This window comes from Hemiscyllium ocellatum, chromosome 14 (assembly GCF_020745735.1).
Source record: "Hemiscyllium ocellatum isolate sHemOce1 chromosome 14, sHemOce1.pat.X.cur, whole genome shotgun sequence".
Classification (NCBI taxonomy): domain Eukaryota; kingdom Metazoa; phylum Chordata; class Chondrichthyes; order Orectolobiformes; family Hemiscylliidae; genus Hemiscyllium; species Hemiscyllium ocellatum.
In genome coordinates, this window is record NC_083414.1 from 27,595,047 (window position 1) to 27,610,280 (window position 15,234).

A 15,234-nucleotide genomic window follows, 5' to 3' on the forward strand; every position below is an offset into this window, starting at 1 on the left:
CACTTCATTTATTTTGATTTATTGAGTGCATCAGCATTTCGACATTAATTTAAAAGACAAAAATAACTTTCTATTAAGTTTTCATAATGTGATACAAAAAAGAAAGACATCTAAACGTCATGGCCACAAGCAAGTAATGGGATAAAGATCCCAATTTGTTTGCTCAGTTGCCAATAATTTCTATCATGTCAGTGCATGCGACTTTTTCATGCTTACTTTTGTACAAGTTGGCACAAAAGTTTAAGATGGTTAATTCCAGATCTTGAATTTGCCATTGTCATGAGAATTAAATCTAGTGAATTCACTTAGTTTGGGCCAACCAGAAAAATAAATATAACTAGAAGAACCTAAATTAGACAAAATATCACAGTTGTATTCAGCCAACACAATAGGGCATTCTCTTCACACACACTGCAATGAAATTTATTTCTTTTCTAGCACAACAGATGGATTGCAAACCAAAAACATGTTTACAAATTAAAGGAGAATGCATATAACAGGCAACAGGTCACTGAAATAGAAAAAGCAAACATTAATCCTTTGAATATTTCCATGAGGAAATTAGAGTTTAAAAATTTCCAAGATAATCTTTACTGTTTTTTTCTCCCCATGATCAAGAAAGTGAAATCTGCAGCCTTAACTCAACAGTTTTACAAAATTCTTCTTCCAATATCAATGAAATTGAGTTTTATACTTAACCAAACAGTTTGAGCTTCTCAGCTTTTAGAAAGGTCTTTCCACCAAATGCAATACAAAGCTCTTGTCTTGAACTTCACTCAATTAGTGAGTTCTCAATTAATATTAAAAATATTTTGAAAAATATTTATCATGCTTTTTTTAAGAAAAGAAATAGCCTTCCAGCATCTTTAAATACTATTATCTATAAACTTTATTAGAGCTTAATTGCTTCTCATGCAATTCTTTAAATAATTAAGTGTTTTAGAGCTCAATTCTCATAAATCACTTCAGTGGAAATGTATGAATTATGAAAGAAACATGGATTGGGATTAATATTTATGGAAATCCACCACTTTCACTGAAAGATAAATGAACAGCCTGGAACTTCATGTTTACTTATTTATGGAGACAAACCCAAAAGAAGAGTAATTGTGACAAAACTAAACGCCTCTTTAATACTCGGTGGATTTGTGACTTTTGCAAATCTACCACATCCTAAGGTCTGTACCCAACAAAGATTTTGGGTTGGGGGGGGTGGGGGGTGGGGGGTGGAAATGTGGTTGGAAAGGAGAAAAAGAGGATCAACTTGATGTTGGCTACTGCCCTACACAACAATTAGGAGGGTAGCCATGATAAAGCAAGGTCCAGGCTTGCACCCTTCCTCCAGGATGTCAATGAGCAGGATTTTAACACTTCTGATTTTAAATAAAATGCATTAAAGGACACTGAAATGGTGAGACACTACTCGGTAATTTACAAATTAGTTTCCTTTACTTTTAAAAGAAATCAATAAATCCCACAATACTAAGGATTTGGACCATGTGATGACGTCCTTGCCATTTGACAAAAAAAAATTGCAAGGCAGCACTAATGTTAGCTTTAATGTTTACAGCCCAACATTCAAATCTAAACATAGTTGTCAACACACAGATGAATGAAAATTTCTACATACTTATTGAAGAGGTTTAGGCCAATCCGGTAGTGACGTTTTCTTATGATATCATTGCTAAATGCAGGAGAATCCCAGCTGTTTCGGGTTTCCTTGTGGTACGTTTGTTTGCTCAAGGTTTGCTCTCGCAAACTGTCTCTGGAAGAGGACTCAGAGCTACAGTTTATCGTATCGTTGGAGTTTGAAGTGCTATTGATACTATCATTATCCCCATCAGAGAAATCAGACTCTGACTTGCTTTGCCGATTTGCTGAGCCATTAATAGCCAAGTGGCTGTCAATCTGTCGTGGTCGATGGCGAGCAGGCTCCTCATCACGGTGGAACACTCTTGTGGGTACAGAATGCGGGATGTGCTTGGGACTTGCCCGTTGGCTATTGGGACTCTGCTCATAAGCATTTTGCCTCTTTAGTGAACCTCTCTCTGAACGGTCACTTAAATCGACTGAACTATCACTGGGGGGCTCGATAGTTAGTAAAGGGAGATGATCAACACGAAGTCTCGATTCCTGACACTCTAAAGAAGGGGTGCTCCTGCAGCTTGTGTCTGTGTCTGGTTTATCATCCCGGTGAGTCATGGACCAGTATTCCTGGCCAGAATTCATTGATCGGAGCCGGAACTCTGACTCTGTGCTGGAGGGTCTGTCCACAGATTGTAGTGAAACAGGAAGTGGAGGAGAAAGTTCTTCTTCATCAATGTACAGGGTGACATCGCTATAGGAAGCGGACATTTCATCCAATTTTCTGCGTTCAGCATCACGTGTGGATTTAGCATACGATAGACTATCCACCTCTTCCTCCTTTTGTAAGGTTTCTTTGTAACGTTTGCTCTGATCAACAGGTTGCCCATCATCTGTGTGTAAGCTACGGCAATTGAGTGCATCATCAATCGATTCTGCAAGTGATTTTACTTGCCTCGAGAAAGCATCTTCAAGCTCAGTTATTGCATCTGCAAAATCATTATTTGCAGCAGGAGATTTGATCACTGCTGTGCCTCCCACATCTCCACAGTCAGACTGAACAATAGTTCCCACTTTTCCTGCATCATCAGTCATGGACACCTGTTTCCCTTCAAAAAACGAGCTGTGGACTTTCTCAGGTCCTTCAAAAGAAAACTGCATTCTCATATTGGACAGAACTATGCGCCTGGACATACGATTCTCAGACATAGAACTTCGAAGTCTTTCAAAGTTTTTGTTCATTTGATATTGGCGGAATGCTGTCTGAATGGTTCGAGCAGCATGTCTGGTTATGAAACGTCCTCCGTATTTACGTTCAAGCATCTCCACCTAAAAAGGAAATCAATAATTAGACCAAGCCAGACAGGAACTTGATGTTTGGAAGGGAACTTGAAGGTGGTGGGAACACCACCATCTTCAAGTTCCCCTCCAAGCCATCCAACATCCTGACTTGGAAATATATCACAGTTCCTTCATTATCACTGGGTCCAGATCCTGGAATTCCCTGCCTAAAGAGAGTGTGGGTCAACCCACAGCAGATGGACTGCAACAATTCAAGGAGGCTTCTCAAGGGCAATGATGGACAGACAATAAATGCTGACCAGCCAGTGAGGCCCACATCCCACAAAATGAACAAAACTTGAGGATACAATTTTGTTTAGTTTAAAATTGCTTAATTCCTTCATTTGTAACACAATAACAGGATGAAACTTTAATATAGAATCAAAATAATTATTTCTCAGTTGCTAACCTGTACTCTAAATAAACAGTATTCAAGTAAAGATTAGGACAATACTTAAGAATAAAAATTTAAAATATAATATGACTGTAATTGTCATTTTAACAAGAGTTTTCAATTACATAGATTTTATCTGTTTGCCATAGATAAACCCAACATTTCTCATGAAATAATGCTCATTTTTTGTTAAGCTATTCTAGATGTTTTGAATAAATAACTATTTTTTTTAAAAATGTAAAAGTTTATGTACAGTTTCTTCTAAGGATGGTATGCCACACAGAAGTAATGCATTAGATTTTAGATCTGAATGGGACAGAGAGCAATTCATCAAAAGCTTTCGTAGATAACCCCCTTTTAGCATTCGACTCAGCACCAACCTCACTTTTGTCCAACACATCCGTTCCATCTTATGTTTCCTCATTCAACATTGTCTATTTCTGCCTGCTTTACTCATTCCTTCGACTGAAATCTTAGTGTTTTCATTAATTTAGTACTTGTAAAATATTTTCTGCCTGTTTCCTGATAAATACTCAACAAGCTTTAACTCATCCAACAATAAAAAAAACAGACTCTCTCTTCACTTGCCCCTTATCGCATGTTTCCTCCATCTCCAGATTCTCCAAAGCTAGATTAATTCCATTTATCCCTGCATAATAGTTTCAAAATTCATGGTCGCATCTACCCTTCCCATTTCTCCGAATTATCTTAGTAACCTCTGCTACTCTGTTGCAAGTGGAAGGTAGGAGTATTTAAATGTCAATGGGATGATAATAATAAGTAAAAAACAAGACAAAAGATTGGTCCAGTTGAGCCACAAATGGTTACAGCTGAGCCTTTGCCAGCACCTGTTATCAATAGAATGGGAGTATTGATTATGATGCAAATTTGTCGATGTCACTTCTGAGACAGGAAAGTTGTAAAGTATGAAATGAAAAGTTGATTGAGGTTTCTCCTGAACTTCACTAGAACAGTACAACAGAGCAGGAGCAGAGTTGAAAATGAAACTGATTAGTGACCAGAAACCATCAGACTTGTGGACCAAATAGAGATGTTCAGCTAAATGATCACTCAATCTACAGTTAGTTATCCCAGTGTAAAGATGATTTAATTGTGTTTAGTGAATGCAGTGTACCACTAGGGAAACAGCTCAGGTAAATCGGTGGCTCATATGGAAGAAATGGCTGCATGGTGGGGAGAGAGTATCAGAACAGGAACACAAGCTCCTGCACTTGCATGAGGAGGGACAGGTAGAAGGGGAGTAGGCACTGGCGTGATCAAATACTAAACCGAAGTAATAAAGAATAAAAATATTATCAGAATGCTAAAGCGGGATCATGTTTTTGGCAGTGGCATCACACGAAGTGGCAGAAATGAGACAGGATGGTCAGGTTAAAAGAGAAGCATGGAGGGGTGGTAGGTAAGGAGAAATTTGACTTTATAGTGAGGAAGGAGGGAGAGGAAGGGGTGAGGGCAGAAATTGCCACAGTTAAGGACCTTATCACCCATTGTGAAGTGGAATGCCCAGTTAAGAAAAAATAATTTTGGAAGCATTAATACCTGGAAGAATGGAATGGAGTCTTTACAGGAAGCAGTGAGAGCAGTATGATAAATCTGGCAGAGGGAGTCGTTGGTGCAGATCCTAGCCCCTAACACAGACAGAGGTTAAATAAATAATGAGCTGCAAAAGGACAATGTGAAGCTGATAGCACAGTAAATTAGGAAAGAAGTTGATGCATTTCTCCAGTTTGGGGTGACAGCAGGCAGCCATGCATCAGAAAGGTTTTACAAGAGACAAGAGCTGATTTGGGCTAGAATAAAGAATAGTTCACATATCTCACAAAAAGGGCAGGCAAACCTATGACTTATATGAGATGCAAAAGAATGGAATTAAAGCAGCCTCCATATAGCCCCAAATAGCAGTGGGGATGCAGGTCACATGATGGATGATGGATGATGGATAATGGATAATGGAAGTGTAGATGAACTAGATGCCAATGTGAAAAGGTGACAATTGGGACCAGGAAACTAAATATTTTAACGTGATGGAAAGTATCGCGAGAACCATGGTAATTTCATGTAGGAGACTTTGTCAGAGATGAAATGAGTTGAAATAATTCTGTACCAATCTTATAACCATCCCTATTATTCCAGAGCAATTTCAAAGACTATCCCTATTTATCATTTAGTGCAGTAGCAATTAAAGTTATTTTCCATTTCCAAATCACCCATTGTCACAGGAACATATTGACATGCTAATGAGGCTAAAAATACACATTTATCAGGCTAAGATTATGCATGACAAGTTCACATAACAGCCTGATGTGCAATTTTAGAGCTAGAAAATCCTCATTCTAGCTACCAAATATTAATATACAACCAATTAATAAAAGTACTTTCTCCTCCTTCTCTGCACCACCCCCCCTCCCCCAACATAACACACATTTACTACTGAGCTGTTCATAAAGTTAACATTGATTTCAAAATTGCACTTAGTTGGCTTTATTCTTCATGCAATAATTACGTTTATGGGATATTAAAAAGCCAAAATTTACTTGAAAGACTGAGAAATGCCCCTGTTCATGACTCAAGCCTAACATCCGTTGCTAATTTTGAAGAGCCTCAGGCAACACAGAGTTAGATACTTGCTAGAAACACATTATATTTTTAAAACATCTTGATTCTGGGATCACCAAATATTGTAGCCTCAGCAGTGTTTAATATTAAATCAGTATATGATGCATATAATGGCACAAGTATGTTGTGGATGTGTTTCACATTAATGCCATTTCATACTGTCACTTGTGCTTGTGACAAGCAAACCTGGTGCTTTAATAGTACTGATAAAAATTTTGTTTCACATTTTACATAAAATTATTTTTTGAATAAGTTGCAATGAAATTATTAATTAAATATCACAGAATATAAACCTTCAACAAAGTGCAAAAACTGCTTTGGTTGAATATGGAAGCACTACGAAATCAAAACAATGCCTAGATTTGAAAGTCAAATTGGCTGAAAACTAATCAGTGGGCCCTCATTATTAAAGCAACTGGAGTGAGATTGGGCAGAAAGAATAGAGAATTAAATGACCAAATGATCATGTTTGGGCTTCTACAGTCATTGGGCTTATATGAGCAAACAAGGCTCACTGGTCACGTTAAAGATGACTCCAAACTAGCAAAGTAAACTGTAATGGGGACGACAATGCAGCAAGTGAGGGTGAAAGAATTTAAGGTGCCTGCAAAATTCATGTGTGTGAAAATGTATACATTAGATATGTATCAATGGGATGAGGCAGAGACTGCCTACAGCAAACTGGACAAATCAGTCAATGGGATTTTAGTGAAGTACCTCTACATAGAAAGCATTCTATTAGCTAAAAAGACAGTCATGAACAATTAAAAAAGTGACACGCTTGTAAAACTAAAAGAAAAAGCTGAAGCATATAGAAATGTAAACCATTCCACTGATTCTAAAGATACAATGACCAGCAATGAGAAAGAACCTAAGTGGCACTAAACACCAAGGTCAGGATGACAATGAAGAGACCAAGAGGAGTATGAAGCAGGTCAGGATGACCAAGAAGCAGAGTGGAATAAGTGTTTATTGTTATTTATTCAAGTAAACGTGCTCCCCTTATCCAATTCCCTTTGAACAGGCGATGCCTTCTCAAATTGTTGTAATCCTTGGCATAACTTGGATGAAATGTAGACGGGTGGGTTAGTACCTTACATACTCGGGTAAAAGTCAAATTTTTCAGACATTTTTAAAAGTTCAATTTATAGTTTTGATGGGCTGAAATTCATGCTGAAGTTCAAAATACCATATTATTAGCAGAAGTCTATTTGATTGCACAACTAATCCCAGGGAAAGAAGAAAAACATAATGAATTACGATTTACTGGCAGGAAGTTTTATTTTTACATACCGGTACGAAACTTTAACATGTCAAAGATTCATTGAAATCCTGCAAAATCACACTGTTCAACATTGTCATGGCCTGGGTATAACGGCACACTTAAATTCCCGTCAAAATCTTTTGTTTCGTCCCATTTACTCTTGTATGCTATGAACCTTAGCACATTAACAAATTTGTCAAGAACTAAAGATCTACGTAGCTAATATACCTCACTTTTATTCCGATATAATGGCACAATTAAAATGATTAACTTTTTCACGATAGTAACTTTTGGATATATAGTGAACAAAGTGTGATAATCCCAATAGGCTTAGTCCCTGTATGAATGAATGATGAATCAAATTAATCAAAACGTGCTGTAGTATACCAAGTGGGCTAAGTAGAATTATGAATAAATGAAGAGAGATGCAATATAGTAAACAAAGAGCAATGAGTAGAATTACCGGTATGAATGAATGCAATTTCGTTTAAATGGGTTAATGGGACCATGCAGTTTCCTTTGTAAGAGGTTTATAATGCGATATAGTAGGGTCGACTTTTACATGAGATCAATTTTCACGAGTATATACAGTAAATTTGCAAGTATCGATTGAATTGTGGATAGTGTCAAAGGCTACAGCAAGATCTGGATGGAGAAATGCCAGATGGAGTTTAATCCACCTAAGTGCAATGTGCTACACTTTGGGAGATCACATGTTAAGGAAAAGTATATAGTTAATGGCAGGACCCTGAACAGCATTGATGTACAGAGGGATCTTGGGGGTTCAAGTTCATAGCTCTCAAAGTATCCACACAGGTAGACAGGGTGGTAAAGAAGGCATATGGCATGCTTGTCTTTATTGGTCAGAGAATTGAGTACAAGAGTCAGGATGTCATATTGCCGCTTCATAAGACTTTGATTAGACTACATTAAGAATACTGCATTTAATTCTAATTGCCACATTACAGTAAGGATGTGGAGGCTTTGGAGAGAGTGGAGAAGAGTTTTATCAGGATGCTGCCAGGTTTAGAGGGAAGAGAGACAAAAATCTGCAACTGCCAGAATCCAAGGTAGACAAACAGGAAGCTGGGAGATCACAGCAAGCCACGCAGCATCAGGAGGTGGAGAAGTTGACATTTTGGCCATAACCCTTCTTCAGGACTTGGGTGGGTATAAGGGGAGCTGTAGATAAAGGGAGTTCAAGGGCAAGGTGAAGACAGATAGAGGGTACAGAGCAGGTTGGTCAATAGAAGGGATGAATCCAGTAGGTGGTTGAAAGGAATGGATGGAGGATGGGAAAGGAGGTAATTTGAAATTTGAAGAACTCAAATGTTGAGTCTTCTGGGCTGTAGGATGCCTAGGCAAAAGATGAGGTGTTGTTCCTCCAATTTGCAGTGTGACTTGCTGTAGCAATGGAAGATGCCAAGGATGATCAAGTCAGAAATGGAGTGGAAGGGAAATTAAAATGGTGACTGGGAGGTCAGGGCAGCTCCCGTAGGCCCAGCTGAGATGCTCGGTAAAACGTTCCCTTTGTTTATGTTTGGTCTCTCCAATGTAGAGAAGATCACACGAGGAACACTATTTACAGTAAACTAGGTTGCAGGAGAGGGAGGTGAACGTTTGTCTCACCTGGAAGGGCTGTTTGGGGTGCTAGATGGAGGTGAAGGATTTGGTGTTATAAGGAGAGACTAGAAACACTCAAGTTGTTTTCTCTGGAGCAGTGAATGCTAAGGGGAGACTTAATAGAAGTCTATAAAATTATGAAATACATAGATGGGGAAAAAAGATTCTGATCGTCAACCCTAAGAGTTGAAATGCCCAATACTAGGGGCATGCATTTAAGGTGGGAAGGGGAAAATTCAAAGGACAGGTGAGGCGCAAGTTCTTTTTATATACACAGGTCATAGAAAAGACAGGGAAGTGGGAGGGTGGCAATATTGACAAAGATGATGAAACATTGGAGACAGAAGTCCAGAAGGATGAAGGACAGAATCAATCTGGACTAGTCAGAGGTAATGCATTTGGGGAAGGTTAAAAAGACAAGGGATTAACTATGAATGGCAAGACATTGGGGAGGTCAGAAGATTAGACCTCCCACATTTATAGGGCAAGTAAATAAAGTGACTATAAAGGCATACACAATAGTTGCTTTAATTAGACAAGACATAGAATAAACCATCAAGGAAGAAATATATGCTGGTCAGGCCATGACTGAAGTACTTTGTAACGTTCTGGTCATCATATTGTATGAAGGATGTGACTGGACCAGATATGTTGCAAAAGAAATTTATTAAAATACTGGAGGATCTGAGCTAAATGACAAAACAGTGAACAGGCTGAGGTAGTTTTTCTTGAGAGGGGTCTTAGGAGAGGTGCACAAGATTAAGAATTGGAATAGATAGGGAAGATAGAAAAGTACTTTTGTTATTACTAGATGGGGCACAGCTTTCTACCTCTTACTTTAAATCTAAGGGGAGAACTCAGGAGAGATTGTTACCTCAGTGGTGGGAGACTAGTGCTCACTGCCTGAAAGGCAAACTCCCGATGTTAAAACAGTATTTAGATATTAACTTGCATTACCATAACCTCAGGACTATGGGCCAAAAAGTGGAAAATAGGTTAAGTGCAGTCAGATCTTTGTTGACCAGTATGGACTCAATGGGCCAAATGGCCTCCTTCTGGGCTGTAAACAACTGAGAATCTTCTTGGTTACAGCCAAGGAACAAAAAGTTGAATTTCATTCTCTGTGTAAGTTATAAGATACAAATTAATGGGAAACAAACTTGCACAGTAATTAGGAAAAGGTGCAGGAATTAAAATTTCATTAGAATAGGGCGATTTAATAATCCAAAAACAGACTAGGACAATTGAAAATGTCAGAACAACAGGAATCTGTTCTGTTACATTTTCCACAGCAGTATGTTCCCTACTGAATAAGAAAAAAGATACTACACCTCCACGGTGAATAAGACTTGGTGACAAAGGAACAGATTGTACTCTAGGTGAGCAATTTCAATGTCCACGACCAAAATGGTTCAGCAGCAGCACTACTGATAGAGCCAACTGAATTCTAAAGGGCATACGGCTACTAGACTGGGTCTATGGGAGGTGGTGACTGAAACAACAATACACAAGAAAACCAGAAAAATAAGCTTGATCTTATAACAATGTGCCTGCCATAGATACATCTATCCATGACAGTATTGGTAAGACTTAGAGTTAGGGTTATAACCATCCGCAGATTTTCTGGGAAAACTTCTGTTTCCCATTGAAACTACCTTAGATGATATTGTGTGGCACTATCACCAATGCAAATTGGACAGACTTCAAACTCAACTTGCAACTCAAAACTGGACATCCATGAAGTGCTAAAAGCCATCAACAACAGAACTATACTCCAGCACAATGTACCACCTCAGGGCCTGGCATATATCCCCTCAACCATTAGCATTAGCCAAGTTTAAAAGAACAGTTCAAGAGCAGCATCAGGTGCCAAAGAATGATGTGTCACCTGGTGAAGGTACACAACAGGACTCCTTGTTTGCAAAACAACATAAGCACAAAAGTGACAACCAACTCATGAACGAGGTGCCTCCCCAATCTGATGCCAACCAGCTTCACTTCCATCAGGGTCACTCAACTCCTGACCTCACTACAGCTTTGGTTCAAATATTGACAAAAGTGCTCAACTCCAAAGGTGAGAGGTGAGTGACTACCCTTGATATCAAGACCACATTTGATAGAGTGTGGGGTCAAGGATCCCAAGCAAGACTTCAGTCAATTGGAATCTGAGGTAAACTCTCTGTTGATTGGAGTCATTCCTGACCAAAATAAAGATGGTTGTGGTTGTTAGGGATCAGTCACTTTAACTCCAGGACATCTCTGAAGACAAGCCACAGGATAGTGTTCAAGGCCCAAGCATCTTCAGCTGCTTCACCAATGATCTTTCCTTCATCCTAAGATCAGAGTGGGGAAGCTCGAAATTTTCAAAATCATTCACAAATTCTCAGATACTGAAGCAGTCGGTATTCAAATGCAGCAAAACCGGAACGATATTGAAGCTAAGGCTGTCAAGTGGTTAAGCTGAAAATGTGTTGCTGGAAAAGTGCATCAGGTCAGGCAGCATCCAAGGAGCAGGAGAATCAACGTTTCGGGCATGAGCCCTTCTTCAGGAACGAGGAAAGTGCGTCCAGCAGGCTAAGATAAAAGGTAGGGAGGAAGGACTTGGGGGACGGGCTTTTGAAATGCGATAGGTGGAAGGAGGTTAAGGTGAGGGTGATAGGCCAGAGTGGAGGTGGGGGCAGAGAGGTTAGGAAGAAGATTGCAGGTTAGGAAGGTGGTGCGGAGTTTGAGGGATTTGACTGAGACAAGGTGGGGGGATGGGAAATGAGGAAACTGGAGAAATCGGAGTTCATCCCTTGTGGTTGGAGGGTTCCTAGGCGGAAGATGAGGCGCTCTTCCTCCAGCCGTCGTGTTGCTATGGTCTGACAATGGAGGAGTCCAAGGACCTGCATGTCCTTGGTGGAGTGGGAGAGGGAGGTGAAGTATTGAGCCATGGGGTGGGTTGGGTTGGTTGGTCCGGGTGTCCCAGAGGTGTTCTCTGAAACGTTCCACAAGTAGTCTCCCCAATATAGAGGAGGCCACATCGGGAGCGGCGGATGCAGTAAATGGTGTGTGTGGAGGTGCAGGTGAATTTGTGGCGGATATGGAAGGATCCCTTGGGGCCTTGGAGGGAAGTGAGGGGGGGGGGGGGGGGGGTGTGTGGGTGCAAGTTTTGCATTTCTTGCAGTCTCCAACATCTGCAGTCCTCGCTTTCTCCTGTCAAGTGGTTAACACCACTTTCACCACACAAATGCCAGGCAATGACCAACTCCAACAAGAGAGCACCTAACCATCATGCCTTGCCATCAGTGTGTTACCATCACTGAATCCCCCACTATCAACATCTGGGAGGTTACCATTGACCAGAAACTCAACTGAATTTGCCAAATAGACAATAGGTGCAGGAGTAGGCCATTTGGCCCTTCGAGCCAGCACCACCATTCATTATGATCATGGCTGATCATCCGCAATCAGTATCCTGTTCCTGCCTTATCCCCATAACCCTTGATTCCACTATCCTTAAGAGCTCTATCCAACTCTTTCTTGAAAGTATCCAGAGACTTGGCCTCTGTAGCCTTCTGGGGCAGTGCATTCCACTCGCTCACCACTTGCTGGGTGAAGAAGTTTCTCCTCATCTCAGTCCTAAATGCCCTACCCCTTATTTTTAAACTGTGTCCTCTGGTTCGGGACTCACCCATCAGCGGAAACATTTTTCCTGCCTTCAGAGTGTCCAGTCCTTTAATAATCTTATACGTCTCAATCAGATCCCCTCTCAGACTTCTAAACTCAAGGGTATACAAGCCCAGTCGCTCTAATCTTTCAACGTAAGATAGTCCCGCCAATCCGGGAATTGACCTCGTGAACCTACGCTGCACTCCCTCAATAGCCAGAATGTCTTTCCTCAAATTTGGAGATCAAAACTGCACACAGTATTCCAGGTGTGGTCTCACCAGGGCCCTGTACAGCTGCAGAAGGACCTCTGCTTCTATACTCAATTCCTCTTGTTATGAAGGCCAGCATGCTATTAGCTTTCTTCACTGCCTGCTGTACCTGCATGCTTGCTTTCATTGACTGATGTACAAGAACACCTAGATCTCACTGTACTGCCCCTTTACCTAACTTGACTCCATTTAGGTAGAAATCTGCCTTCCTGTTCTTGCCACCAAAGTGGATAACCACACGTTTATCCACATTAAACTGCATCTGCCATGCATCTGTCCACTCACCTAGCCTGTCCAGGTCACCCTGTAACCTCCTAACATCCTCTTCACATTTCACCCTGCCACCCAGCTTAGTATCATCAGAAAATTTGCTCATATTACTTTTAATACCATCATCTATATCATTAATGTATATTATAAAAAGCTGCGGTACCCCATTGGTCACCGTTTGCCATTCCGAAAGGGAGCTGTTTATCACTCCTCTTTGTTTCCTGTCAGCCAACCAATTTTCAATCCAAGTCAGTATTTTTCCCCCAATACCATGCACCCTAATTCTGCTCACTAACCCCTATGTGGGACTTTATCAAAGGCTTTCTGAAAGTCCAGGTACACCACATCCACTGGATCTCCCTTCAGAGTTACATCCTCAAAAAAATCCAGAAGATTAGTCAAGCATAAATCCATGCTGACTCTGACCTATCTGGTTACTGCTATACAAATATGTCGTAATTTCATCCTTTAGAATAGATTCCAGCATCTTTCCCACCACTGAGGTCAGACAAATTGGTCTATAATTCCCTGCTTTCTCTCTCCCTCCTTTCTTAAAAGGTGGGACAACATTAGCCACCCTCCAATCCACAGGAACTGATCCTGAATCTATAGAACATTGGAAAATGATCACCAATGAATCCACGATTTCTAGAGCCACCTCCTTCCTGGGATGTAGACCATCAGGTCCCAGGGACTCATCAGCCCTCAGACCTAACAGTCCCTCCAACACCATTTCCTGGCAAATATAAATTCCCATCAGTTCAGGTTCTTCAGCCACTACTACCTCTGAGAGATTGCTTGCGTCTTCCCCAGTGAACACAGATCTGAAGTACCAATTGAACTCTTCTGCCATTTCTTTGTTCCCCGTAATATATTCACTCGTTTCTATTTTCAATGGCTCAAATAAATACAATGGCTACACAGCAGATGACAGACTAGGAATACTGCAACAAGTATCTCACCTCGTGACTCCTCAGAGCCTTTCAACCATCAATACAGCACAGGAGTGTGATGCAACATTCCCCAATTTCCCAGATCAGTGCAATTCTAAGAACACTCAAGAAGCCTGATACCATCCGGGATAAAGCAGTCCACTTGATGGGGACCTCATCCACAAATATTTACTCCCTCCAGCAACTGACACTGACAGTATCAATTGTGTGCACCATCCTCAAGATACACTGCAGAAATTCATTTTGGCTCCTTTTAGACAGCACCTTGCAAATCCACCATCTAGAAGGACAATGACAGCAGGCATATAGCAATGTTACCACCTACAATCGCCACTTCAAGCCACTCACCACCCTGCCTTGGAAATATATCGCCATTATTTTGTATGACTGGGTCAAAATGCTGGAATTCCCTTCCTAACAGCATTGTGACACTGCATATGTCTAAGATGGCACCACCATCTTCTCAAGAGTAGTGTGGGAAAGGTCATCAATACTGGCCCAGCTACTGAAGTCCACAACTGATGAGTACATTTCTAAACTATGTGAATGAGTTGGACTATATGGATCAAGTCAGAGTCCAGATTTGGCAAATCCAATTGAGTTTGTCAGTGTACCAGCTTTCACCACCTTCTCTGACAGCTCATTCATACACACATCATGCGCTGTGTGAAATGTTGCCCCTTAGGTCCCTTTTATATCTTTCCTCTCTTACCTTAACCTATGCTCTCTAGTTTTGCACTCCTCTACCATGGGAAAAAGATTCTGCTATTCACCCTATCCATGTCCTTCATGATTTTATAAACCTTGAATGTCACTCCTCAGCCTCCAACAGTCCAGGGAAAATAGCCTCGCCCTATTCTGCCTCTCTCTATAGTTCCAACATCTTTCCAACAGCAGGGAGACCAGAATGAAACACAGTATTCCAGGAGTGGCCTAAGCAATGTCCCGTATATCCGCTACATGACATCCCAACTCCTATATTCAATACATTGACCAATAAAGACAATTGTATCAAATTGCCACCATTACTAACCTGTTTACCTGAGACTCCACTTTCAAGGAACTATGAACCTGCACCCCAAGGTCCCTTTGTTCTGCAATTCTTCCCTGCATGCTAACAGTAAATGTCTAAGCCTTGCCCTGATTTACCTTATCAAAAATGCAACATTTATCTAAATTAAACTCCATCTGCCATCTCATAGGGGCCAAATCGGCTGATCTGATTAAGGTTCCATTGTACTCTGAGAT

At 40.7% G+C, this 15,234-nt stretch overlaps 1 protein-coding gene across 4 annotated transcripts in view; it reads right to left on the reverse strand.

The window, feature by feature from the left end:
* iqsec1b (IQ motif and Sec7 domain ArfGEF 1b) overlaps positions 1-15,234 on the reverse strand; it is a 487,182-nt gene that overhangs the window by 64,790 nt on the left and 407,158 nt on the right. For all 4 annotated transcript variants that reach the window (XM_060835545.1, XM_060835546.1, XM_060835547.1 and 1 more), the window contains one exon: positions 1,631-2,913. In XM_060835545.1, coding sequence (XP_060691528.1) covers positions 1,631-2,913 — 1,283 coding nt within the window. The remainder of the gene's footprint in view (positions 1-1,630; positions 2,914-15,234) is intronic.